This window comes from Beta vulgaris, chromosome 5, assembly GCF_026745355.1.
Source record: "Beta vulgaris subsp. vulgaris cultivar EL10 chromosome 5, EL10.2, whole genome shotgun sequence".
Lineage (NCBI taxonomy): Eukaryota > Viridiplantae > Streptophyta > Magnoliopsida > Caryophyllales > Amaranthaceae > Beta > Beta vulgaris.
In genome coordinates, this window is record NC_079206.1 from 18,118,249 (window position 1) to 18,145,688 (window position 27,440).

Genomic DNA, 27,440 nt, shown 5'->3' on the forward strand with positions numbered 1-27,440 from the left:
GTTTGTACCGTTATCGGCCCCAAAAATAAAAGAAAAAAGGTGTCGTGGCATTAATTAAAAAGAAAAAGGTGACATGACATTAATTAGAAAAATTCCGAACTCTTTTCTCTCTCCTCTGATTCCTCACCCTTTGTTCGTTATCTTTTCTCTCACCTCTCATAACTCATATTTCTTCCATTTCTTCTTCTTCAACAACGACAACACATGATGCATCTTCATCATCTTCATCTTTTGCAAATTCATCTGTAATTCCAAAAACTCGCTCACTTTTTGAGCAAATTGTTCATCATCCTGCAACTCGTAAAGGGGACACAAACCATCTTGTTTCACTCTCTTGAACAACTTATGGGTCTCTTGTCGTCGATAAACAGTCTTTTTCCGGCGAAATTGATGAGTTTTCCGGCAAGTCTTCGCCGGATTGTGTTATTAATACTTGGGAACTTATGGAAGATCTTGAGGAAGAGGAAAACCATGGGTTTAATCGTGATTCTGGTAATGGTTTTAAGGTTTAATAAAGTTTGAGTTTATGTGACTTTGAAGATGCCCGGAAAATACACCAATTTGAGATTAGGGATAAATTTTTCTGATTCTGTTAATAAATTAAGTGACTCTTATGTGTTTGTTGAAATGCCTCAACCAAAACTTGAGGAAGATTATAGTAGTAATAATAGTAACTTGAATAATTCTAAACCTTTGTGGAAACTTTTGTCTGAGGAGTCACTTGTTTCTAAGATGGACCTTAATGTTTCTTCTAGCTATCAAATGGCATTGTCAAGTAAAAACTTAGGTTATGATTCACCAAGGAGGATGAATATGTCGGTTGATTCGAGTCCGATTGTTTCTATGATTAAGAGTGTGGATTCTAATTCTAGCCCTTTGGGTTTGAAATTAAGTGTTGGTGATGATAATGGTTGTAAAGTGGGTAGTTGTGAGGACAAGACTATGCTTTATTTTACTTATTTGATAGGGATTAGGAGGACTTATGAAGATTGTTGCACCGATGAGTGGAGGATCTGGGAAACTCGAATGAACGAATAGGGGGTGAGGAATTAGAGGAAAGAGAAAAGCGTTTGGAATTTTTATAATTAATGTCATGTCACCTTTTTCTTTTTAATTAATGACATGTCACATTTTTTTTTAAATTTTGGGGCTGATAATGATACATACCAAAGTTTAGTACCTTAAGTTAATAAACATCCATTTTGAGTACCCTAACTGGAACTTTTGAAAGTTCAGTACCCTAACTGAAACTTTTGTGAAAGTTCAGTACCCTCAAGTACCCTTAACTCAATGTTTCCCACCACCTAGCTAGACTGATTCCTTTTTATGTTGAATAATGCTAGGAACGTCATTATCCTGCTGAGGTGTCTCCCTATGTTCTAATTTATATTTTATCCGCTGATTAATATACTCACCTACTGCTTTCCCCGAAAATAAAATTGTGACTTAAGAAAACACATATTTTTTTGTCCACCGTATAAATATTCTAAATAACTATACGACGCCCTAATTTACATACTAATACGCTGATAAGTATTTTTAAATAGAGGCCTACGTTTGTGGCGGAAGGTCCACGACAGACGCGTTTGCTTTGAGTATTTTTTATATAAACAAAAAGTCGTCTGCCATGGACTCCCCACCACTTCCATAAGCATCCATGACAGACGCCTCACCTGAGGTGGAGTATCTATCATGGACGATTACGCTGGTGGTCGGGCTTAGATGACAGACCCATTGCAATTAAAGAGGAAAGATATAGAAACACAGTATAAACATAGAAACACAGATAAAAAAGGATCATCCAATTAAAAACAGCATAATGTAAAGAGGAAGGGGAAGTGATGGAGAGGGTTGGTGCTGGTGTTGGCGGCGGCGGCAGCTCTAGTGCTGGTGATGGAAGAAAATGAAAAGGAGAATTGGAAGTGAAGGGGAAGGAGATAAAGGGAAAAGTAATGGAAAGATATAGAAACACAGTATAAAAATACGTATTTAGGGCATTTTAAAATAATTTTAGGACGTCGGATAGCAAAACCCTACATATTTCTAAGACACGGGGTCATTTTATATAATTCGCGAAATAAAAATGAAAAACTCTTAACGACCCGTTTGGTTAGTGGTCATAAATAGTGGTAATAGTAATGATAGTTAGTGTAAATCTATAAAAACGTTATCATATCAATAACTATGGAAATGACACTTTTTCACAAAACATGGGTTACCCTTTATCATCTTAGTAGCTCCTAAATGGTAATGGATATCAATGAGATTTTAGGATTAAAATGGATATCTTGGGATGAGGTAGCATTAATGACATTGAATTTCTAGTCAAGTTCACATTATAATGCATTGCGATTCCCACTATTTATAGCTTCTTACCAAACGAGTCGTAAATGTACAGTATTCCCAAGTTCCAAGTCCCAATTGTATGATATAAACTAAAAATAATAAGGAAAAAATGATTTAATGAGTCCCAACTATGGGCGCCATGACAAAAATAGTCACAACTATTGTTTTTTATTATTCAGTCCAACTTTGGAGAGTATTTTACAATAGCATTCCCATTAGGTTAGAAACCTACACTAGTAGGTAAACTTTGGAGAGTATCTTTGATGAACAAGGTCAACACTATCATGTCGGAGATTTTAACACTTCCAATGATTTTTTTTGGGGGGGGGGGGGTTTGGGCTGGGGTCGGGACTAGGGATGAGCACCGGTCCACAACCAGATCGGACCGGACCGGAACCGATCGAACCGGTGGACCGGAATCCAACGATTGCTTAGTCCTGGACAGGACCTGTTTTCATTCCGGTCAAGACTGGACCTGATTTTTCAGGGTCCGGGACAGTATTGGACCTGTTTTTTTTTTTTCCTTTTTTCAAAAAAATAGTGTTTAATTCATAAATCTATTTGTAGCCTTCCTACACCTAATACTGATTAGAGGGGAAAAACAACAAAATGTCAATATGATAATCTAGAATCAATGCCAAAATTCAAAACAAAATAAAAACGAAAAGATAACAAAAACATGCAAATACATGAAATATCAAATTCAAACAATCAATCGCAAAAGACAGAAAAAGAAACAAAATCAACATGCATAAATCATAGATCTAGAGAAGATACTTACTAATATATAATAGTAACATTATATTTCATATTTGCATCGAGACAATAGATCTAGAAAGCATAAAACCTATAGAAAAAAAAAACATAAATAAAAATTAACATTCCAAAATTTTCATAATCTCCTCCACAAATTTGACATCCACCTCAAGAAAATACCTCAAACCCACATTCCAATCCAATTAAACCAACTTTTATTAATTGAAAATGGCTAAGAGGGCGACACAAAGATGACAAATAAAATTCAGCAAAAAAGAAAAAAGGAAATTACACCGAAATGGAAATTGAGCAAAACAACACAAAAGAAAAAAACAAAATTCACTCATAACCAACCCTTTTTTGCTTGCTATAGCGGCTTGATTTTGTAGCACCTCCCGTTAGTTCAGCACTCCACGGATACCTATGGAGCTTCTTTTGCTGACGAAAATGGAAATTGAACAGCGTTGCTGGAATATTTTCGCCTGAGTTTGTGGCGAAGGGAGTGAGAAGGTGCGAGGAGGATGTGCAGGGGCGTGGTCTGGAGAGAGGGGCTGCAGGTGGGTTGGGAGGGTGTGGGTAGGCTTGGGGTGAACTAGGCTGGTGGTGGGGATGGGACAAGGATGGGGGGATGAGGTGGTGGGAGTCACTACTAGAAAAGGAGTGTTGTGAAAACGCTTTTTGGACCAATTGGCGACGCTTAAAAGCATCGCGAAATTTGCTCTCGACGCTGCCAAAAAGCGTCGAGCGGAATCAGTCGGCAATTCGCATCACCAAAAAGCGTCGCCATTGGCGTCACCAAAAAGCGTCGCCATTAGCGTCATCAAAAAGTGTCTCCCTCACCCGTATAGTCGTCTCGACATTTGGTTAGTGGGGTGCCATCAATTAATTTAAAGATGCTTTAAAGTGTCCTAATTCGAGACGCTTTTTGTCGACTATAATTAGTCACAACGCTTTTTAGTGTTGAGAGAAATTTGGCTGGAAAATTAATTTTATATTTGTCATAAGTTCTTGACAAGGAAAAGCGTCTAGATTTTGTATGGACTCTTTTGGTACTTTTTTCATAATTAATTAACAAATAATTATATATAATAATACAGTAATTATAATAATATATAGTAATTTAGAATATAAAGTCAACAATGAAACTTGAAGATTACATAAAAATACTTCGAACAATGTATATATAATCATAAATCATAAGCGTAGTTTGCACAATTAAAATTCCTACACACGTTCATCAATAATACTTCATAACTAATATGTTAATAAAAATACCACAAAATTAAAACACACTAAAAATGTAGTTGTAGCCTTACAAAACTAACTAATACTAAGATCTATCTAGCAAAACAATATAATGATGGTAGTCAATTTGAAGCCTCAAGAGTGTCCTCTTGTTCTTGATCTGTTGGACTTCTATTATTATTTTCGAGTACCTTCAAAAGATGAAAAATAAGACCAAAATTATAATTAGCACATGTAATATATCCCAAAAAATAGGTAACATGAGCATAAAAAATAGGTAATACGCTATTAAGTCAACCATTTAGACACTCAACTAAGCTCAGTTGACATGATTTTCCCGTTCTTAAAGCCACCAATAAGTTCAAACAATGAGTACATGGAATCAAAAAGTACTTGGATGGAATCAAAAAGTAGACCATTGACACAAACAATCACTTTCATATAGCATAATGTTCATGCATCCTGCGATCTGCCATTATAAATGTTACTCTCAGCCAATCAATAAGTTCAATGAGTATTATATGGAATCAAAAAGTGCAGCTAAGCTATAAATGCAAACAGAAAAAGAAAAGGAACTCCAGTTATCAGCCTAACAAAAAATGGAAAAGAATTCAAAGGATTTCTAAACACACCTATTTCTTAATTTGCTGGATTAGAAAAGGTCAAAGATTTTCAGTAATTTTGCAGCAAATAAACCCCTCTATACATAAAATATCCTATTTCTAGCTTAAAGGAAAAACAACGATATCCACATCAGACCCAGATGCTATTCCTGGATTATGACTAAACACACCTACAACAGCAAACTTGCAATGCTCTTTTATGAAAAACAATGTCCTTGTAATCCAATGTAGTTCCATCAATGCTTAATTAAGATAAAATATTCTTCTCAAAGTCTATGCAATTCTAAAGTTCCAAAATCTAACGATCTTACGTAAATCATTGAAAACCTTCCTACGAAATGAGCATACCTTTTGGTTTGTCACTTCCAAGACTGCTTGTGCACAATCTAAAAGGTGCATTGAAGCCTCTCCTTTACGAACTTTACCTACTAGTTGAGAAAATTGTCCAACTAGCGTTTTGAGTAGAGAGTTGTTCTCTTGAACTTGGGCTTTCAACAAGCTATTTTCCTTCTTAAGAACGGAAAATTCTTCTTTATCCTTCTCCACAACCACAGTCCTCTTTTGAACCTTTTGCTTATTCAGAACACCATGCACACCGTAAATGTTGCCCTTTCGAACTCCAAGTCCATAGCCTACGGGACGTTCTGGAATCACTCCACCGTACATGGTGTGCTCAAAGGCTTCATCTTCGAGTTCTAAGTCAAACTTAGAAGCGCATACTTGTTTTAATGATTCCAACTTGGCATATGCATCATCCTACACATATAATTACCATATAGAATTAAAGAAGTATTATTTTACATTCAAAGGAAGCAAGCTTAAAAAGTCATTCTAATATGTACTTATACCACAAAATCTGTTGTGACTGTCTCGGGTAGATAGCCTCCATCCTTGCCCATATGAGTTTTTTTTCCAAAGAGCTAACAAGCTCATTTTTTCTCCATGCTCATCTTCCTATTATTTTTATTAATATAAAAAAATAAAAAAAAATTAACAAGATAAGATGTGAAACATTCATATTTTTCCATAAATAAGTTGAAACATTCATATTATTCAAGCAAAATATAAGTGAAAGGCCTAATTCATCCTAAATATGAAATATATAAAAACCTATTATATTCACGATTCATACATAATCAGCTTGCTTGTTCGCGAAGCTCTTCGAACCACATCTGTGAAGTTGATTTAGGGAGGCTCGTGTTCCTTTCCCCAATTCTGACAGTTTCTGCACTCATTTTCATGTAGATTTATTATGGAAAAAAAGTTGATGTTTTCATGAAATAAAATAAGCAAAGAGTAAATAAAGTTTAATTGTAAGTATGTTACTTACTTTTCCTTCTTGCGAATCCCAACGCTTAACCAACTTTATCCACTGATTACTGGTAATTCCGTACGGTGGATCCATATTGCACATCTCATCGAGTGTCTTCTCCTCTGGTTTATAGTGATTTGATTTGAGAGAGTGTTTAAACTGCCTCCAACTTTTACTAGCATGCTTGAGTATTTGTTTGACGTATTCAGGACCGTAGGGAATCACAAACCGTGCCTTAGTTTGAACAAAGAAACAAGCCATATATTCGCTTTGTCAAAAGTTATTCATAAAAAATGAACTCCATAGGACAGATGCAGTAAAGTTCTCGTATCTCTAATCACAACTTATAAAGAAAGGGAAAAGAAAGAACAAACTATGACTATATGAGTACCATCGACTTCCTAGTATATTATGAGCCAGATGAATTATTTCCTCTATTCGGCTTGATCTAGACACTTTCCATGGACTTCCTGACTTGTCCAGAATTACCAAATGCACTGAACCTAAATGGTAAAACATTATCTGCAAACAGATGACTTACGTCCAATAATGTTGAGCTTTGTACTCTTGACCATAACAAGACAATATACAAGTTCACTCTGCATTTAGAAGGATTGAAAATTGCACTTAAGTAGTGGCAGAGAAGTCAATTACTGAGTTCGTGTATAGATTACATGGCAGAAATTAGCTTGACACCTGTGTTGAAATCACAATAATAGGATCATCAACCTTAACATGGCTAGCCCCTTGTAGAGAAAGACTGACAGTAGGTATTAAAATGGTATTTGCATCAGGTCTGCAGATTGTGTAGGAAATAACCAAATGTCAGAAGCTAAAAGATTTTATGGGGTGTTTAGATTAACTCCAGCTGTTAGGGGCACCGTGGGGCATATAGCTCCAGAGTACCTTTCTATAGGACAATCTTCAGAAAAAACAGATGTCTTTGGATTTGGAATCCTCCTACTAGAGTTGATAACTGGTCAAAGGGCAATAGATTTTGGCAAAGCAGCAAACCAGAAAGGAGCCATGTTAGACTGGGTAAAAAAACAAATTAAATTATGGTGGTTTTAAGGTAATTAGTACCTAAATGTTTTCTGTTTCCCCTCTAAATTTTTTGCTGTTACTTTGTAGGTTAAGAAAATTAACCAAGAAAAGAACCTAGAAATGTTGGTAGACAAGGACTTGAAGAACAACTATGACAGCATTGAACTTGAAGAAATAGTCCAAGTAGCTCTCTTATGTACTCAATTCCTCCCTAATCAGAGACCTAGGATGTCGGAAGTGGTAAGGATGCTCGAGGGAGATGGCCTCGCAGAGAAATGGGAAGCTTCTCAAAGAGCTGATTCCACAAGGAGCAGAGTTTGTCCATAATTTGGTATTGTACAGAATCAGATTCCAGAAACTTAGTGTTTAGAATGAGGATTAAAAGCGACCTTATCTCTTAATTGCATAGAGAATATTGTTAAAGAGTGTGGGTCAAGTTTGTAAGAATAATGTAATGTGAGAAAGGGTTCCCCTTTTTCTTTTTTCTTACATTTTAACAAATTGTGAAATCTAAGGCTATTGTAGTAAGCTGTAAGCATATATAGTGGAATTTTGAAGGGTGTAATTTATTTTCCAACCATAATTTAAACAGGGTGTATAATATATTCCTATTCGTTAAGCTTCCTATAGTAAATATACTAGCAGATTAATAGTGATTTGAATGGTACATTTTTAAGCATCTTTTTGTAATTTTGCTGTTTGAAACTGGCAAGACACTTCTCCTCAAGTGCCCTCTTGCAACTGCTCTTTCGGTGAGATGAACAGAAGGTCTAGACACAGACAAATAATGACTGCCTTCAGTCTACACTTTAGGCAAGCATCTGAGAGAGCACATAATGTGAAAAAAGTAGATGATAGGGTGAACAAAGTTATAGCAGCCCCTAACAGAGCAGCTAATGCAGCACGTGTGGCAGGTGTGGCAGCTATGAAAGCTAGTAAAGCTACTTTCCATTCTTTAGTAATTCTCATGATTAACTGAGCAAGCATAAGGTCTCATATCAGACCGCCTATTTGATGCGTTCCATGTTTATTTTGATGTATTCAACTTTAATGAGTGAAAGTTACTTACTTTGATCTCATCTACCATCTTAGTTTTGAGATTCGTGTCGACAGAATGCCAATTTGATTCTCCAACCGGACAATATGTCTCAACCTTCGCAATGCTGCCAATGAATCTAACCAACATACTTCCACCTTTCCTAAGTGGTTGGCAAAACTCATTGAATTCAACGCAATATCTGACACCGTTGTTACTCCACACGTCCATTATCGGAATAGAACCACTAACCAGTGTTATGTTACCCTGAGCATTTGCATAGAAAGAAACAACAAACAATTATATTACAAATTAAAGTACTTAATAGTTCACCTTTATATCAAATGATAAACCAGATCCTTAATGAAGAATGAAAAATAGAATGATTTACCTTGCGTCATAACTCCTCCTTGTCATTAAATTCTACATCTAAAGTCCAATATGGATAGGACTTTGACCGTTGGGATTTCGATGTTTTTGACTTATGTAATGGTTCTTCACCACCTTTTTGGTTTGTTTGATGAGTCTGACAATTTCTTGTTGATGTATCAATATGATCAGAAGGTGGGATAGGACCTGAGCTAGTAGAAGGGTTTTTGAGTGGTTTTGGTGTAGTAAAAGATGGTCCTTTTTGAGATGGAATAGTAGGAGAGATATGAGTGGAAGGAGGAATACTATGTGACTTATGACCTGTGGAAGTAGAAGGGTTTTTTAGTGGTTTTGGTGTAGTAGAAGATGGTCCTTTTTGAGATGGAATAGTAGGGGAGACATGAGTAGAAGGAGGAATTCTATGTGACTTATGACCTGTGGAAGTAGAAGGGTTAATGAGTGGTTTTGGTGCACCAGAAGATGGGTCTTTGTGAGATGGAATAGTAGGTGAGATATGAGTAGAAGGCAGACTACTACGTGACGTATGACCAGCAGAAGAAGAAGGTTTATTGAGTGGTTTTGGTGCAGTACAAGATGGTCCTTTTTGAGATGGAATAGTAGGGGAGATATGAGTAGAAAGCGGACTACTATGTGACGTATGACCAGTAGAAGAAGAAGGGTTATTGAGTGGTTTTGGTGCAGTGAGTGGTTTTGGTGCAGTAGAAGATCGATCATTGTGAGATGGAATAGTAGGGGATATATGAGTAGAAGGCGGAATACTACGTGATTTATGACTAGTGGACGTAGGTGGGATTGTTGTAACTTTTGATGCAATAGTAGGTGGATTTTTCCATGTAGCTCCTGATAGTGGTGGTGGACTTTTTGTTGTGTTCAAACATGGAGGTTGAACCTTAGATGTAATGGTACTCGGTGGACTAAATGGTCCAAAACTGACACAAGGAGGAACTTGAAGTGGTTGTGATTGGAGATGTTGTTTTTGGTTGGTTGTGATGCATTTTCGGCCAAAGGTGAGGTGTTTGAGGTTGGTGACTCCAAAGAAGAAATAGGTTTAGTATTTGAGGCATGTATATCCCTCGTTCTCTTTCCTCGATAAGTCATCTCCTACAATATAGGGCAAGGCACATAAAAATAGAAGTGGTTAAAGAGAATAAAATCTGACAACATAGTGAAAAGAGAGAAACCAAAAACATTTAGGAAATAGTTTAACATTTAGGCATGTAGAGCTTGAAAATTATTACATATTTCCCTCCAAATGTCATTATTATGTACTTTCATGTCACTTAGTTTAGTAGATACACCCACAAAAACAACCCACTACATTCCTAATTTTTCACCATCTTCATAAGATATTAATCAGATTAAAGTTAAGGCCTTTGAGCTTATAAGAACATATATACTCAGCAACATAAATAAATCAGATCAAAGTTAAGGCCTTTGAGCTTATAAGAACATATATACTCAGATAATATTGACAACTAGACTGATTAGATAAACTCCAAACTCGTAAGGTGAATAGCATAAAAATCCAAACGTTGCAAATTGCAATACTCATGGAATGGCGGAAGTATACATTCTCTCCATAAGGAAATAATAGTTATAAGTATAAATATAAGAGGGGGGAGATCAAGATGTTTAATAGATGCTTGGAGAAGTCCTTCTTATGATACTTTTGGTTTGACGATCTTATGCTCATCAAGTTCTCAATTATAATTGCAACAATGACTCACTGAAACTTCCTGTTAAGCTCTCATATTCACCATCTATATTTTGATTGGAGCATTGTAAAATTAACTGATTGCAGAATCTCCAAATCAGTCAAAAACAAGCAGCAGCAAAGTAGTGCAAGTGTACGATGGCTGATGTTGAGAATACTTTGGCAAAGTATACGTGGGCTAAAGAAGCACAGTTTAAACTACAGAAGTTAAAGGAAGAGGGAAAGCCAATGCCAAAGAGCATGGCTGAGGTTAGTGATGTCTTTCCTCAATTGTTGTTTTTAAGTTATATGCTCTTATTTAGCATTTCAGTATTATTCTGTGTGATTGTTGCACACTAAGTAGTTTTTGAAATGGTTATTTTACGTGTTATAAGTGTGCAGTATGTAGTGTCTGAATTGGTTAGTTGCAGAACCTTGGAAGTCAGAATTCTGATACTAGAATAATGTGAAATGATCTATCTGTCATATTTAGAGGACATGATGTGATGGACATTCCCTTATCAGTCAAGAGAACCTTTCATTTGTTACAAAAAGAACTGCTAGCCAAATCAAAGACACTAAAATCAGTAACAATTGAAGTTTTGTCAAGCATCACAAAAACGTCATACTATTGTACACTCCAGACAGAAGACTTGTAACCCTTTAACAACTTTTTTTTCTTAACAATAGTGCTTATACAAGTTTGAAAAAGAACACTAATGAAATGGAACTCTAGGATCTCTGCTCTTCCATAATAGTAAAACTTGTCAGAATAAACATCAACAACTTAACTCAGATGCTTGCTTCTTCATCATAAACTCAAGCAGATGATATGCAAGGGCCAAGGGAAGCCATTTTACTGATAACTCCTCCATAAATACATAGATATGTCAAACTTATAATATTGACAAATTACAACAGAAAAATCAACAATAAAGCAGATAATATTGACAAATTACAGCAGAAAAATCAACAATAAAGCAGAAAAATTGCAGGCCTTAAAGCAATGATATGAGCACTTACAGACAACAGATGGAATCACTCCTAGCGCAATCAAGACAGAAGGCGTGCTCACAAGGACTCTGCAAAAATCACAAAATATCCACAACAAAACGTGAGCACATTCACTACAGCCATCATCTTATCAAATCAGTCCTCTTACTTATTAGAATGACATGAAAAGATGACATATTAATTATTAATCATATACTTTAAAATGCATGATGGATATAGAGTCCAAGAAAGAGATAGAAACAAGGAAATGGGGAAATAGCAATTACAATATTATTAATGACTGAAATTTCATTGAAACAGTTAAGGACACGAATCCAACATAAAAGAATAAAATATATAAATGAACAAGTAATTATAAGAACCCAAAACCCTACTATTCTAGAATCTCATCATCGTCGGGTATATCAAACAAGTCCCTAGGCTTAGTCTTAATTACATGAAGCCATCCTTTTTGTATCTCATCCTCGACATAAAAAACTTGTTTTGCTTGAGAAGAGAAAACAAATGGATCATCTGGCAAATTTCGACCAGTGTGCATCAACTTCGAGAAGTTGACAGTTACTCTGCCACTTGGATATGTTTACAACCCCTACGTATATCACCCAATCACAACGAAACATTACAACTTTGAAAGAACCAAAATAATCAAGTTCAAATATGTCTTTGAGTTTTCCATAATACACTTGGCCATCGGCTTCAACCATCACTCCAGAATTTTGTGTCTTCCGAAACCGTTCACGATCCACAGTATCAAACTTATAACCATTAATAACGAAGCTTTTTATCCTTTTACCGCGGTTGCTTAAACCACCGGCTAATGCTTTTCTCAACTTTCCTTCTTGAGTGCTATCATCTAGGTTATGGACCTATGATTCCAAATAGATGGTTAAGTTAAACTTAGATTGATATATAAAACAATTAAGGCAACTTCAAATTTTGAAGCATATAACCTGGTTCTGCAACCAATCGGAGAATTCCTTAAGCCTCCACTGATTTTCGAGATATTCATTGGCTGCGACTCCATGCTCTTGTCGCTTTAGTTGTAAGAAATCACTTAAGAGAAAAATAAGTATTTGTTAACGTTTTGAGTATAGATATATTCACAATTAATCCATAATGATACTTACTCAAATACTGGTTTCATCTCATCCGAATGAAGTAAAACATAGCGATGTGCTTGCTTTAAACTTTTGTCATCAAGACGGACATTTTCTCTCTTTCCAACGACACGACCACATGAGTTGTATAGATAGTTATTGATGTGTGGAGCACCATCATCATTCCTTTTTGGTCTAGTGAACATGGTCTCAACACTTTCTAAATATCTCGAGCAAAACGTAATTGTCTCCCATAAAAGGAACCCTTCAGCTATGACCCTTCCGGTTGTGCTTTATTGCTAACATGAGATTTCAAAAAGGCCAAGTACCTTCGAAAATAATGAAGTTGTGATTGGAAAAATTAGAAAAGAAGTTGATGGTGGTTTCTTATTACAAAATGATGAAGAAAATTTAGAAGAGTAATCGAAATTTGATATATTAACCTTTCAATAGGATACATCCATCTGTAATGAACAGGTCCGCCAAGTTTAACCTCATCTACTAAATGAATTAGTAGATGAACCATAATTGTGAAAAATGTTGGTAGAAACTCTTTCTCCATCTTACAAAGGGTCAACAAAGATTTGACTGAATGGTATCTAACTCTCCTTTATCAATGGCAGTTGAACATATCTTCTTGAAAAAGTACGACACTCCTCAAGTAAGTCAGTAACTTTTGTGGCATTTGACGCTCTTAAAGCAACCGGGAGAAGGTCTTGCATGAGGATATGATTGTCATGACTTTTCATATTAATAAGCTAAGTCTGCGCTCCTTCATATTCACACATCTTTGCAAATTTGATCCATAACCATCAGGAACTCTAAGCTTTTTCAAGACTTTCAAAAACCGTTCTTTATCTTCTTTACACATATTGTAGGCAGCTGGAGGCATATACTCTTTAACACGATTAGGATGAGATTGAAGCCAAAGATGAGTTTTATGTTTCGTTCTTTAAGAGCCTCCCTAGCTTTCTTATCATCTCTACTCTTTTCTGTGTCTAAAAGAGTTCCTAATAAATTGTCACACACATTCTTTCAATGTGCATAACATCTAAATTATGTCTCAGAAGATTATGTTCCCAATATTCCAAGTCAAAAAATATACTTTTCTTTTTCCAAAGAACCTTTTCATCTTCATTTTCACCTTCATCATCCTCAATTTCATTATTAGATGTCCCAACTTCTTGTCTCCTTTTTTTTTAGAAATTATTTTTGATTTCCCATAAACATAATTAACTTCTTCTAGTTGCTTCAAAATTTCTGTCCCACTAGCAGGAACAGGAGCAAGACCATATTCCTTTTTCCCATCAAATAAATTAGCTTGAAAACGAAAAGGATGATCAATCGGCAACCATTTACGAGATCCGGGGTAGACAATTTTACCACCAAACTTATATGATTCGGTAAAATTGGCGCAAAAGGGCAAGCTTTATAACCTTTTGTACTCCAACCCGACAACATAGCATATGCTGGAAAGTCATTTATAGTGGAGTGTAATGCTGCTCGTAGTTTAAACTTTTTTCCGCTATAAACATCAAAAGCATCTACACCTTCCCACAACAATTTTAACTCATGGATTAAAGGTTGCAAGTACACATCAATATCAATACAGGGCCATATTTTCCAGGAATAATCAAGGACAATATAAATGAAGATGACTTCATACAAAGCCAAGGAGGCAAATTATATGGAATCAGAACAACTGGCCATGTACTGTAATTAGTGTTCATAGACGATATGGATTAAAACCATCACTTGCTAGACCAAGTCTAACACTACGAGGATCTATAGCGAAATCTTCATATCTCTTATCAAATCTTTTCCAAGCCTCTCCATCTGACGGGTGACTAATAATTTTTTCGTCCTTCCGATCAAAATGCCATATCATATCTCTTGCGGTATTAGATGACATGTAAAGCCTTTTTAGTCTAGGGATGAGAGGAAAATACCGCATTACTTTAGCTGGCACCCCCTTCTTACACGTTTCTTACTTTTCTCATTTCATCACTCTCCTTGCCTTTCAAATTTTGCCACCTTGATGTGTGGCAGATATGACACTCACTTTTGTCTGCGTATTCCCCCCAATATAACATACAATCATTTGGACATGCATGGATTTTCTCATAACCTAATCCTAGATCTTTTATTATCTTCATGCTTTCATAATAAGACGACGGGAACTCCATAATATGAGGAAATGCGTCTAATAGAAGTTCAAGCAACTTATTAAATGATTCAACAGACCAGTGGTTCATCACTTAAGGTGAAATAAGTGTAATAGAAACGATAGCTTTGAAAAAGTAGTAACCCCTCATATAGACTCTCGTTAGAAGCTTCCTTTAGTCTTTTATACTTTGCCTCTTCACGTTGGTGTTGGTTGATGCACATTCATCATCTACTTCGTATTGAAAATTTACCTCTTCATGCATCTCATTTAGATCTTCGTCATCGGAATCTAACTCACTTAATAACGAGGGTTCGTTAGTGGGTTGTGGACTACCAATCCTAAAAGCTGCTTTTAGTAATCCATCAATATCATCTCGACCAACTCCTTTTGCTTGATCACTATGGAGCCCTAAGTTGTTACCCACTTGATGATACAATGAAAAATCCAATTTTTGTAGTTCTTATAAAAACCGTACAATAAAATATGGCCTCCTACTTTTTCCAACTTAAACCATTTGTTTAACTTGCAATTATTACATGGGCATCGAGTTTTTCCTTCAACAAGAGTCTCTTTAGCAAGCTCTAAGAATTTTCATGCAACCATTATAATAAGCGGGATGGCCTTTGGTAAATCTATCCAACTAGAATCCATGTCTACAAAAAAAAAAAAAATATACGATAACAAATAAGAACCATCTTAAGAAGAAAAAAAAATATGAACATATATCTTCAAATAGTTCACATAAAACATGACCTAAATGAAATACTCTTGCTTATATGACTTGTAACTAATACATGGCATATGGTAGAAACTAGAAACTCGATGTCAAATTATGTCTGTTAGATGGACTCATTCTGTTGGCTTGTGGGCTATAATTATAATTCAACATAATCCATCACCTGACATTCATCTCACCCATAAGCATAATCAGATTTTGACTTACCACTCTCATGTAGTAACTATTTGCGATCCTAAATAACATTATTTGCTAGGAATTGAATACTTAAGTAACCAGAAATCCAAGAAATTGTAGAAATTCACTTCAATAAAGAAACATCATACAGGGAAAATAGTAACTCATAAATCAATCAAATATAGGTAAAGATTAGAGTTTGATTCATGACTCACCTTGTCGCCGAACTCGCCGCTGAACTTGCTACTGAACTCCACCCGCCTCACCACCTGCCATAATTAAAGAAGTTAGGGTTGACGAAATCGAATTTCCATCATTTACATTATCAAAGCATGGTGCAGAGAACTTTCAATAAGCACATGAAAGTACAAGTAAAAAATTTGCATCAACCATACAAGCTCCCAAGCAGTGAAATATTTTTAAAATTTCAAGCAGAAGATAACACAAAAGGCCACCTTACAATAGGATTTCACCAAACAAGATCACATTCACTGTAGAAAAGATATTCAGGCTTTACAAGTAGACTATATTTTGTCGAAGTTAAACTATATCCCCTACACAGACTTTGCCAAAACCACAAGTATAAACAGTTGACAAATTAAATCTACTGTCTTTCCAACTTAACCACAACGAAACTTTAACCATAAATAGTTTTCTCCATATTTATCGAAAAATCAACATTTCCAATTCATTACAGATACTGCATGTACATCAGGTATTCAGGCATGTAAAGGAAATCAACTTATTGCGCTGAATTATGAAAATTTCAAGAAACAATAAATTAAAGCATAAAAATTTCAGTTAGTCGACATTTGTATATTGTATAACGAGAGGCCTTTTAATTATTCAATTTACAATAATTCCATCAAAAATCATATCTTTGAGATTGAAGAAAAAAAAAAGAGGCAAGAAAAACCTTTAGAATTTATGAATTATGAAGTCTAAATTGATGGGAGGTTGAAGACAAAGAATTCAATTGTAATTCGAAAAAACAGATTGATGACATTTACAAAATTCATCAAAAAAAACAACAATTCGAGACAATTGAAGGCATAAATTACCTGATGCAGACCATCAGACGATGGCGAACAAGAAAATTCTCGCAACTTTCCAATTACTTCAAGACTGTTGATAGCAGGTAGTAGATGAAAACTTCAATAGAAGTTCGAACAATTGGAACGAAAAAAATAGCAAGAGAAGAACGAAGGCATACCTGATGATCAAAGACGAAGATTATGGCGAGAAATTGATGAGCGATTTGCGAAGAATTGATTAGATAGGGTTTCACCCAGGTTGCTCTGAAATTTCGCTTATGCAGTTGAGTGATAGTACGAAGTGGGGGGGTGGGGAGGTTTTTTTATTTTTTAATTTATTTGCTCTAAAATTTCGAGCGGGAGTATACATTGAGCTAATATTTCAATTTCACGTGTAATGAGGACGCTTTAACGCGTAGGCAACCTTCTCGACGCTTAAAAGCGTCGAGATACTACGGGATAAATTAAACCCGCTCCGCACTTATGCCGAGGCGTCGAGCAATAAGCGTCCCGAAGGTAAGGATTTTCTAGTAGTGAGTGGGGTGCTAGGGGAAGAGGAGGCAGAAGGGAGAAGGGAGAAGGGAGAAAGATTGAGACTTGAGAGACGAGGTAGAAGAAACAGGTAAAAAAAATTTGAAAATAAGGGTTAACTTGTTTTTTTTTTTACTAGTTTAGTAAGTCGTTAGTCCATTCGAACCATCAGTGTAAGGGTTACGTTAAAGTTAGAATTTAAACAATAAAAACAATAATTAGAACTGTTTTTATCAAAAAGGCAATGATTGAAATTAATTAAATTAATTTTTCCAAATAATAATATGATCCACATCCACCTTCCCCACCTCTATCTACCGGACGTTTTTGTCGTTCTTTTAGCCTACCGTCCTATTTAACAAAGACCGGGGTTTATTGCCAAATCAAGAAATTTTAGAGCAAGTAATAGTTCTACGTCGCAATGAAGATGACAATAGAACTATGCTGGAAATTTAAGTACGTAACGTTAACATGAGCAATCATTGTCTAGTACCAAGCATATATATTTGTCGTATACAACTGGAGAAGCTTAACCACTTCTAGTTTTGAATCTACTATTTGTAATTTTTTAAATTTTTTTGGGTGAGGTGACTATCACTTCTGCTCATTTATTAATTATTACTCCTTCCATCCTTTATTAGTTTACCCCTTTCCTTTTTTTGGTATTTTTGAAATAGGATCACAAACTTTTCATCACACATACATTCAACTTTAATATAAAATAATAGTTTCACTTTCATTGTATGACCTACAACATTATTTCTCCTAAAACTATGTGCAAAAAAAAGGGGTAAACTAATAGAGGACGGAAGGAGTATTTATGTATGATAATATGACATAAATACTTTATTAAAACTTTTTGAATTGGTTCTAGATTATGTAACAGCTACATTATTTTGAATAATACTACTAGAAGTATATAACAATATTATGCATGGAAATTACTAGCGGGTTTTTTAGTGGAACCAAAAATATACTCTAGTTGATAGAAGCGTTTATTTTATATGAAACGAAAAACAAAAATATGAAAATAAAAAAAAAAATTCTATTTTTCTGTTGATAGTTTTCAAAATTGACATGTTCAGTATAAATATGACTAATTTTAAGTTTACTATACTCCTTACATCATATGACTTTTATATTTATAAGGATTTTTTAACAATAATAATACAAAATTTTGGTCATTCTCTCGCAATAATACATATTTATTATTGTTATTATGTAATAATACAAACTTAACATCATAATTCCTCCAGTAGGTCAAGTTGACCATTAACCTGTAAAGCAGGTAATTTTTTTTTTAACTCCAAAAACTCTTTTTCCTCCCCCCTAGCTAACCAATTTAAAATCTAAAACCCGCCCCTCCCCCAACACCCCTACCCCACTGAAAGTCCCTTTTTTTGTTTTTCAAATATAAATAAAAATTTACAAAATCAATCAATAAAAAAATGACACGTGTCCTAGAGAGTGGCTTGTCAGTTTGTTTACCTCCTACCTTAGGTTAACAACTAGTATTGTCTTATTGGAAGAATTTTGATCAAAAGTTTGTATTATTACATAATAATCAAAAGTTTGTATTACTAAGAACGGGAAAAAGTTTGTATTATTCTTATTAAAAAATCAACTTGAAATATTAGTGTACGGGCCCTAAATTAGTCAAGTACTTCGACTTCCAAAGAACTTATTGATAGTTATTACAATAATTTAAGCAATCCTAAACATTGATTATGCTACAGTAAGAGCACAACAAAATAATTAGAAAAATCACTTTAAAGTATTTCTCCCTCTCCTGTCCATACAGAATTCCTAGCCTTTTCCTTCTTCTAGGGGCTACGATCTACCAATTTCGGTGATGGTAAGTCCCAATATTTCAGTCTCCATTGTGAAATATATAACCTTTTCTATTTATAAGAGTCGTTTGTCTCATCTGTTGGTTGGTTTTATCTCCTTTTGTAGGAGTTTCAAGATATCTAATTTTTCAGAGTATGTATGGATATTAATGGTATATTGATGGTTTGTTATGCAGTGGTACAAAAGTTATCAGTTATTCGTATGAAATCTGTGTGTTGAATCAATACAAAAAAAAATTCCATACAAATTTATGGAACGATGGATCTAATCATGAAAAGTTGTATTGGAACAGCGAGTCAAGAATATACAGAACTGTCAAATTTATATATTTGTGTTCTCTGTTCTTTCATTGAAGATTTTTGTTTGGCTATGTTAGATGTAGTGGTAGATGTAATATTTAATTTTGAGAGTACAAACATACAACAAATGCAAAAATAGCGAAAAAAAATTGTTCATCAATACATTAGTTGCGGCCTTGCGGGTCTATGAATTAACCACATTGATTCAATATCATTTGAAAATATTAACCACATTGATTCGATATCATTCGATATCATCGCAATAATTAATTCGAATTTCAACCAATTACAACCTGTAAATGTTAAGGAGTAAACTTAATTAGGTTACACGTTCTCATTTTTTTAAAGTAATCATCATTATATTTACCTATCAATCGGGTTAAAATTTTCTCATCAAAGTTATTATTAAATACAACCCTCTAGTAATTAGCGTCAAAACCATTATGCATGATCAATCATAACATTCCACTTAATTGGTAACTAGTGTGTAGCTCGAAAAATGCTCCGAGTTTTTAATTTTAATAATACTTCAATGTTCTAAGCTTATATTTATTTCAGATTAGTTTGTATATATAATTATGTTTCAATATATATATATATATATATATATATATATATATATATATATATATATATATATATATATATATATATATATATGTGTATGTGTGTTTGGTGGAGGGGGGGGGGGGGTGGGAGGTGGGGGTGGGGGTGGGGGTAATGAGCATATCTAATAGTTAGTTAAGATGGTAAAATATCTACTTTTACATTTTATTGGTCGCGTGTTTGAATCTTACTACACAAAAGTTTTGTAGTACATATTCCTTGTTAAGTATATGACATTGCATGTTCCTACTGAAGCATATGACATTGCGTATTTCTAGTGAATGGGGTCCTGCACGTGGCGACATACAAACACGTTTTAATATAATTAGCATGAATAGATTGTCTTAGGCATCTTTAGACATTAGAAGTTAGATATAGTTTCAGAATTATAAACTATAAAAGTAATGAGGATCTTATATAATATGCTTTTGTCTACATATAAATTACAAAATGATGGTCAAAATAGAGTGCATAAGTATTGTCAAAGTACAAAATATAACAATTATAATAAGGAGAGTATTAGTTATTATTAGAAACTAGATACTAGAGACTACTAGGAAAAAAAATTAAGAGCTAAAGTATCAGAGGAGCAACGTTTAAAAGAAAAGGAAGTGAAATGAAGAAATAATGGATGCAATGTGCAAAACTCCAAATAGTCCATTGTGTCCGAAAAAGAGATTAGGTGATAGAATTTGAAACAACAAATATAAGATCTACTTGGATAGGCACGCATGCCACTAAAGAGGATAAATAACCTATATCACCAGTATGACCATTAGGCCAAATCGACTAATCACATTATATGCGACCCGAGATGTTTAATGTACCATTGTTTCTCAAAGGCTTTTTTTTAAAAAAAAAGGTATAATTGTACTTGTACCCCATATCCCCATCTAAGTCCACCACGAATTAGATGTGTTTTCATTATTGCTCATCTATCATAGATTCGTATAGATTGTGATTTGAAAATTAGTGTCCTTCTTAAGAAAATTGTGTACAACAAAAACATGTTTACACCGTTGGCCGCACGCAAGCAATCATTATGGCAGAAGATTGCTAGATTTAATTATGGTTGTTTACATAAAAATTTCAAACTTTAAATGCAATTTATCCATGGAAAGCTTATACATTGTGGGGGAAGTTAAGATCCTGATCTTTTGGATTGCATTGGATTAAATGTAATTGAACTGAAATAGTAAGAAGATCTTTTCTCAACTAAATTAAAATAAATTGAACTTAATTTGTTTTAAGTGAACCGAACCTCGGTTAATTAATTCAGTCTAAAAAAATATGGTTGGGGACAGATTCTCGTGCCAAGCTAAGGGGAGTTTATGTGAAAATTGTGAGGGGACTTTTATTATCTTTCTTCAAGATTATAAAGAGAATTGGTATGCTTTGTTGTTTTTAAAGGTTTTAAAGGCTAGAATGAATAACAAGATATTAAGAACTTGTTGTACCATGGTAAACAAGCCACTGCCTTGAAAACGAAATTCGGTGCAACCGATGTGCACTGTTATAATCACCGATTCGTTCCCTACATTTTACAAAACTCTAAACACACAATATCACTCTTTGGTGTGAGATGGAGTTACTAGAACTAATTCCCAAAAGATATTAAAAATAGAAGAAGAGAAAGAATAAAAGGACGTATGTCTCAAAATTAAATTAGAAAAATGAATCATATTTATAATATTAGAGAAAGAGACAAACATACCAAAAGCAATCAAAGAACAACAAGGAACCCAATGATAAATTTAATCCAATTAAACTCATGAAGATGAAGAATGGAAACTCCCATCATCAAGAGAAATAATGAAATAAAATAAATTACCATCATAAAGATGTAAACCATCCTTAACCACATAATTAGGGGGGTAGTTAAAAAAGCATACAAGGTAATAATAAAAAAACTCGGGAAATAACGCCTTTGGGCCTTCGCCCAATCGGGCCCGAGACAAATATCACAAAACCTCATAGGGGTCACCCGACCGGGCGAACCCCACCCGAACAGGCACAAACAACGGTCGTCTAATCGGGCGACATCTGGCTGATCCCATTAGGTGCCCCATTTTTTTCCTATTTTTCCATCTTTACTTCAACAATCCCCTACTAAGAATATGAAAAAGATACAAATGTGAGAAGGGAAATTTTCGGGCATAAGAGGAGATTAATATTCACACCCGATGTTACATTTAAGTAAATTGAAACCAAATATTTATTTATATGGTACAATGACTTACAAGCCCAAGGGTGGACAAACCTTGAAACCCTTAAATTTTTTTATCAAAGAGTGAACTAAACTTGAAACTCTAAGATTTAAGTCAACCCCCACCCACACACACACACAACACATACATCATTCCAAAAATCTAGTAAACTCCACAAAGTAAACGCGTTTTAAGTCATACGTTTATCTTAGTTTTCACGGAAGCTCTAGGAAACTTCCCATAAAAGATGGCAAGTCTTCACAACTATATAGGTGAATCCCTTGTACTTCTCAATAGCTTAAAACATCTCTTAGGATTCATAAAGAGTTTAAACAAATTCTCAAATGCTTAGCTAGAACACCTACCATGTAAGTATAAATCCGTTAATAATTCTCAGCAAATTCATCCTACTACAAGCATTACAACACAACATGCCATAGAGATGTAATATAAGTAATGCTAGTTATATACACTTCATGTGCTTGATCCCCATCCCCCTCGACGAATCAAGAACTTGGTTCCTAGCCAACCCCTTAGTCAAAGGATCCGCCAAATTCCTTTCGCACCTTACATAGTTCAAAGCAATAACTCCATTCTTTAGTAGTTGTCTCATCGAACTATGTCTAAGGTGTATGTGCCTCTTCTTACCGTTATAATTGCTATTCTTAGCTACACCAATTGCAGCTTGAGAATCAAATTGCAAAGATACCGAGGGTTCTTTCTCCCCCACAATGGGATGTCGGCAAGTAGACTGACTAGCCAATCCGCTTCTTGACCTGCCAACTCAAGAGCAATGAAATTAGATACTATGGTGGAGTGAGCTAAACATGGTTGTTTGAGGACTTCCGTGATATAACACCTCCACCCAACATAAACACATAATTAATAGTAGAGAATACTTCATCATAATTGAATACCCAACTAGTATCACAAAAACCTTCCAAGACATTAGGAAACTGATTAAAATGCAAACCAATTTCCATGGTTCCCCTAAGATACCTAAGCAACCGATAAAGTGCATTCTAATGTTCACTGCTAGGATTATGAGTATAACAACTTAATCTACTTAACGCATAAGCAATGTCGGGACGTGTGCAGCTCATCAGACACATCACACTTTCTAGTACCCTTAACATACTGCTCTTGAGACATACCAGGACCCTTGTTCTTCATGAGCTTTACACTTGCATCATATGGAGTCTTATACACAACAAGAATGTCACTCCTTTCCGTCCGCCAAAATCAGACGCTAAAAACGCGGAATCGGACGCTAAATAGATTAGCGTCCGCAAACGGACGCTAAAGGACTGATGCAAAACCCCTGGTCGCTAATTGTCCAAATAGCGTCCGCCTTTAGCGTCTGATTTTCGAGATTAGCGACCGCCAACAACAGTCACTAATTAGCGACCGCAAAAAAGCCAACGCTGATTAGCAACCGCCAAAAGTCGTCGCTAATTAGTGACCGCCTAAAGCAGTCGCTAATTAGCTTTGGCAGTCGCTAATTAGTGTATGCTGTTGGTTAATATTATTGCACTTCTTTTTTTTGCTTTTGGTTAACTAGTTAGCAACCTAAGTCCACTTCTTTTTTTTTTTTTTTTTTTTTTTGCTTTTGGTTAACTAGTATTAAATGTAATATAGCTTTTTGCTTTTAATTAATTGATACTAGATGTAATAAGATATGAAATGATGCAAATACCATACTCCTTTTATTAAGGCAAACAAATTAATCAATTCAATTATTATTGATAATAAATGTAGATACAAGTAAAAAAATAATTCTAGTACTAAATTCTAGTATACTTAGCACAAAATCTAATACAAATCTCATATAATTACATGTACACTAATTTAAAGTCCACAACAAAAATCTGGAACAAAACGGACTTCAAATCTGGTATCTGGATCGAAACCAACTTCAAATCTGAAACTCAAACGCAAATCTCATAACCCTGCAAATCAACAAAAACAAAGAAATTAATGAAATTAACCAGAAAAAAAATAATTATTAACAAAAATTAAATGAATAACTAAATAAATCTGGAACTTATTTTGCCCCAACCCCCACCCGAGCCAGCCTAACCCACCACCCAGCCCACCCAAACCCTAACACAACCAACGACCCAACCCACCCAAACCCTAACACAACCAACGACCCAACCCCCATGTCATAATACACTATGATCATCCTATATTTCAGGAGTTGTGGCTTGTTAGAGGATTGCATCAAGATATGTACATAACCATTCTATCAAAAATCTTCTCTAACAACATTATCATTTGAAGGTAGATGATTAGAATTGATTATCACCCATCCTACCAACTAGTGGGGTGAAGATGAGGTAACCTTAACCAGATACCAAGCAAATACTCTTCTCAAGCTTTACCCACAAAATCCTGATTGAGGTAAAGCAGATGACTGTGTGAGCTCTCCATCTTGAGTAAGAGTCTAGGGTTCTGATTAATTGGAAGATATAATGTTGTCCAGTGCACTATCATCCATCCTACCAACTCTATAGTTACCTTAAGCTGAGGGGAAAGAAGAGAGCTCTGTTGGGGCATTGTATAATGTTGTTTTGACTAGGCAACTAGCTACTGTTGTATATATATAAACACATAAGTTGACAGGAAAAGGCAAAATATCAAGAACAAAACGTATAATGTGGTAGCGGACCATTGAATACAACATTCATGATCAATTTTATAGTGGTGATTATGGAATTAATTTTCTCTACAATAGCTTGAGGGCTTAAGCCTTCTTATCCTTAGCCCTCTACTTGTACATGAATGACATACACCCCATTAGTGTTCCTCTAATATAAATCTTAATTACTTATTACTTCAAAAAAAATGACCACAAAACCTCAAAATTTCATACCATTTAAGAGTCACTAGAAATATACATTTGAGATGGTTGGTACAAAACTGTATGCAGGCAAAATTCAACAAATATTTCACAGTCCTGAGAACCTCTCATCAGTCTATACTTTGCAGCAATTTCATCGTCAAATTTGCGAGAATGAGCTTCATCAATGACCTAGAGCCAGAAATTATTGAAGAGTTTAGACGAAAGATCTAGACTTAAAAATGCAAAGCAAGATTTCCTCAAGAGCCCCACTTACACCAGAGAAATTTGCAGCATATTGCCTTGAGGGTGACAATTTATAGTACAAAAAAATCAAAATATACCTTTACACAAGCTCTAAGAATTATTGCTTGATGCTGAGGAGGAAGCTTCGAAATGTCTACCAAAAATTTGGGAGCCATACTTTTCTGGACCTATCAAGAAGCATTACAGGTTAACAAATTACCAGAGGAATTTACTAAAAATAGATTTTAAGCGCCACTTATGTCTCTGAAAGAACTGAACTTCAGGGTAACTAACAAATCAACTCAAACCTCTATCTCTGAGCGCTCAAATGCCATCTCAATGTAAATGATGCAAAAATTCCGGACCATTGCAGCAGCGGTTGCTTCTGTATACATACTCCATAATTCGGATAATGGCAAGCCAATTCCTGGCTCATGCTTCACGCGCTTATTTATATGACTCAAAATTTCAAGTACCTAATTCAAGGAGCAACAACACATCAATCATTCTAAAATCATAATTAGACACTTTCTAGCTAATCGAGCAATACTCTGAAGATCTAAATAATTAAAGATCCCACATTTCATGTTTAAAAGCATCAAAGTTGTGTGTATGGAACCAACCTGTACTACAATCAACTAACAAAAGACACCCTTTTGGCATCTTATGTTTAGATATGCTTAGACACCCTTACTAACTGTTCCTTTAATAGCAGAAGAGCAGAGTACCATCATTTCTATAAGCATAATCAAACAATATGAGACTTCAAATAGAGATGACATATCAATTATTCTAATGATCTCCTTACTCGAGGATAAATCTGAACTCATAAAAGTTACATTTACCAATTTTTCACCTATCTAGTTGCCTTTAGTTAGTCTCTATACAATTAACTCACATATCACTCTAAATGTATGATCAGTCATCCAAACCAAAACCTTCATGTACAGAATAGTCTTGTAAATGAATAACCTGTCCTTGTAAATGAATAGTCTTGACATTGGTGAGAAATTCCTAATACATACTACTAATAGTCGCTTCCTTGTTCATAACATTTCCTGGTTGCAATTGAACATCATCTATTAGCTATTTATAGTGGTGAAATATTGATTTCATTATCCAACATTCATGATCTAATACAGAACATTCAGAATTAGATATCCAATTTGTTATGAACTAGCATCACTGGATATTCGACATTGAACTCCAATCCTAAACACACACTTCTCAAGGAGAAGCAACGCTCTATCACTTAATTGTCCACTTTTACCAACACTACAATTTAACAATTCAACTATAACAATTGTCACTACAACCATGCTTAATCATTGTCACTACAACCATGCTTAATCATCAAGTAATCAAATATAACAATTCAAAACACCTTAATTCATTGAAAATTCGATTAATTTCATCAGTAGTAGCAAAAACCCTAACATTCACAACACAAAATAATCCAAAAAACTCAGAAACAAAATAACTCAATCCGCCGCAACACACAAATACGAAATCAAATCAAAATTCAACAAAAATGAAAGAAATACAGAATTGAACGAATAAAGTGTTAAAGGACCTTGTTCGAATAATCGAATTGAAGTAGATTGAGAAGAGAGAGCAGCGATAGCGCGAGGAAGAAGCTTGGCGAGTAAGATAGCGCGAGGAAAAAGCTAAGTTGGTAAGCATTCTTTCCAGTATATCTTCTTTATCTTTATCGGATGTTGCCGCCATAGCCGACAACAAGGTTGAAGAAGATGATGGTGAAGACGATGAATTCGCCATTGATTTTCACTTGAGCTGTTCATTTCTCCGTTGTATTGGTGTTTGCCTTGGCAGTCAAGTTCTGATTCTGAGTGTGGTCGACGGTGAGAGAGAAGAGCGAGAAAGAATAGAGAATAGAGAGGTTATGGTTTGGTTTGGAGAGAAAATAGATGTCGTCGAAATGTGGGTGGAAGGGTCGGTTTTGATTTTGTTATAGCCGCTTTATTAGCGTCCGCCTAAAGCAAGTAACATCTGACATACCGGACGCTAAGTTACCGTCCGTTGATAATCAGATGCTGAATCCCAAAGACAGACGGTAATTGACGTTTGTTTAAATGGCGAACGGTAAATGATGAAAAGCGGACGCTATTGAGCGTCTGATTAATAAACTGACGGTATTTTAACATTTACCATCTGATTTATATGACGG

General features: G+C 35.0%; 2 protein-coding genes and 1 pseudogene across 3 annotated transcripts; 2 read left to right on the forward strand and 1 right to left on the reverse strand.

The window, feature by feature from the left end:
• The first annotated feature begins 203 nt into the window (after positions 1 to 203).
• LOC109136557 (uncharacterized) lies at positions 204 to 1,038 on the forward strand (annotated as a pseudogene).
• Positions 1,039 to 7,104: 6,066 nt separating this feature from the next.
• On the forward strand, positions 7,105 to 7,653 carry LOC125497861 (protein NSP-INTERACTING KINASE 1-like). The gene is made up of 2 exons (XM_048645562.1): positions 7,105 to 7,320; positions 7,414 to 7,653. The coding sequence occupies exons 1-2, from the start codon at positions 7,105 to 7,107 to the stop codon at positions 7,651 to 7,653; spliced, it is 456 nt and encodes a 151-aa protein (XP_048501519.1).
• Positions 7,654 to 23,887: 16,234 nt separating this feature from the next.
• Positions 23,888 to 27,233, reverse strand: LOC125497550 (uncharacterized). Of its 2 annotated transcripts, none has more exons than XR_008969373.1 (4): positions 25,561 to 27,233; positions 25,351 to 25,440; positions 25,040 to 25,198; positions 23,888 to 24,113 (listed from the first exon to the last, which is right to left on the reverse strand). XR_008969373.1 is itself a non-coding variant. In XM_057395030.1 (4 exons), exons 1-4 carry the CDS (start codon positions 25,645 to 25,647, stop codon positions 24,080 to 24,082), a joined length of 345 nt encoding a protein of 114 aa, XP_057251013.1. In that variant the 5' UTR covers positions 25,648 to 27,230; the 3' UTR covers positions 23,888 to 24,079. The 2 variants fall into 2 exon arrangements, 1 of the variants encoding a protein (XP_057251013.1); XM_057395030.1 differs by having other exon boundaries at positions 25,065 to 25,198; positions 25,561 to 27,230.
• Positions 27,234 to 27,440: the final 207 nt, after the last annotated feature.

Bases quoted from the DNA above. Each gene is read 5' to 3' on its own strand.
- LOC125497861 (XM_048645562.1), top strand. From the start codon at position 7,105: ATGTCAGAAGCTAAAAGATTTTATGGGGTGTTTAGATTAACTCCAGCT. The intron at 7,321-7,413 runs GTAAAAAAACAA...GTTACTTTGTAG, and splicing joins AAGGAGCCATGTTAGACTGG to GTTAAGAAAATTAACCAAGA.
- LOC125497550 (XM_057395030.1), bottom strand. From the start codon at position 25,647: ATGTATACAGAAGCAACCGCTGCTGCAATGGTCCGGAATTTTTGCATC. The intron at 25,441-25,560 runs GTTTGAGTTGAT...GCTTCTTGATAG, and splicing joins TTGAGCGCTCAGAGATAGAG to GTCCAGAAAAGTATGGCTCC. The intron at 24,114-25,064 runs GTATATTTCTAG...GTTGATTTGCAG, and splicing joins TTGTACCAACCATCTCAAAT to GGTTATGAGATTTGCGTTTG.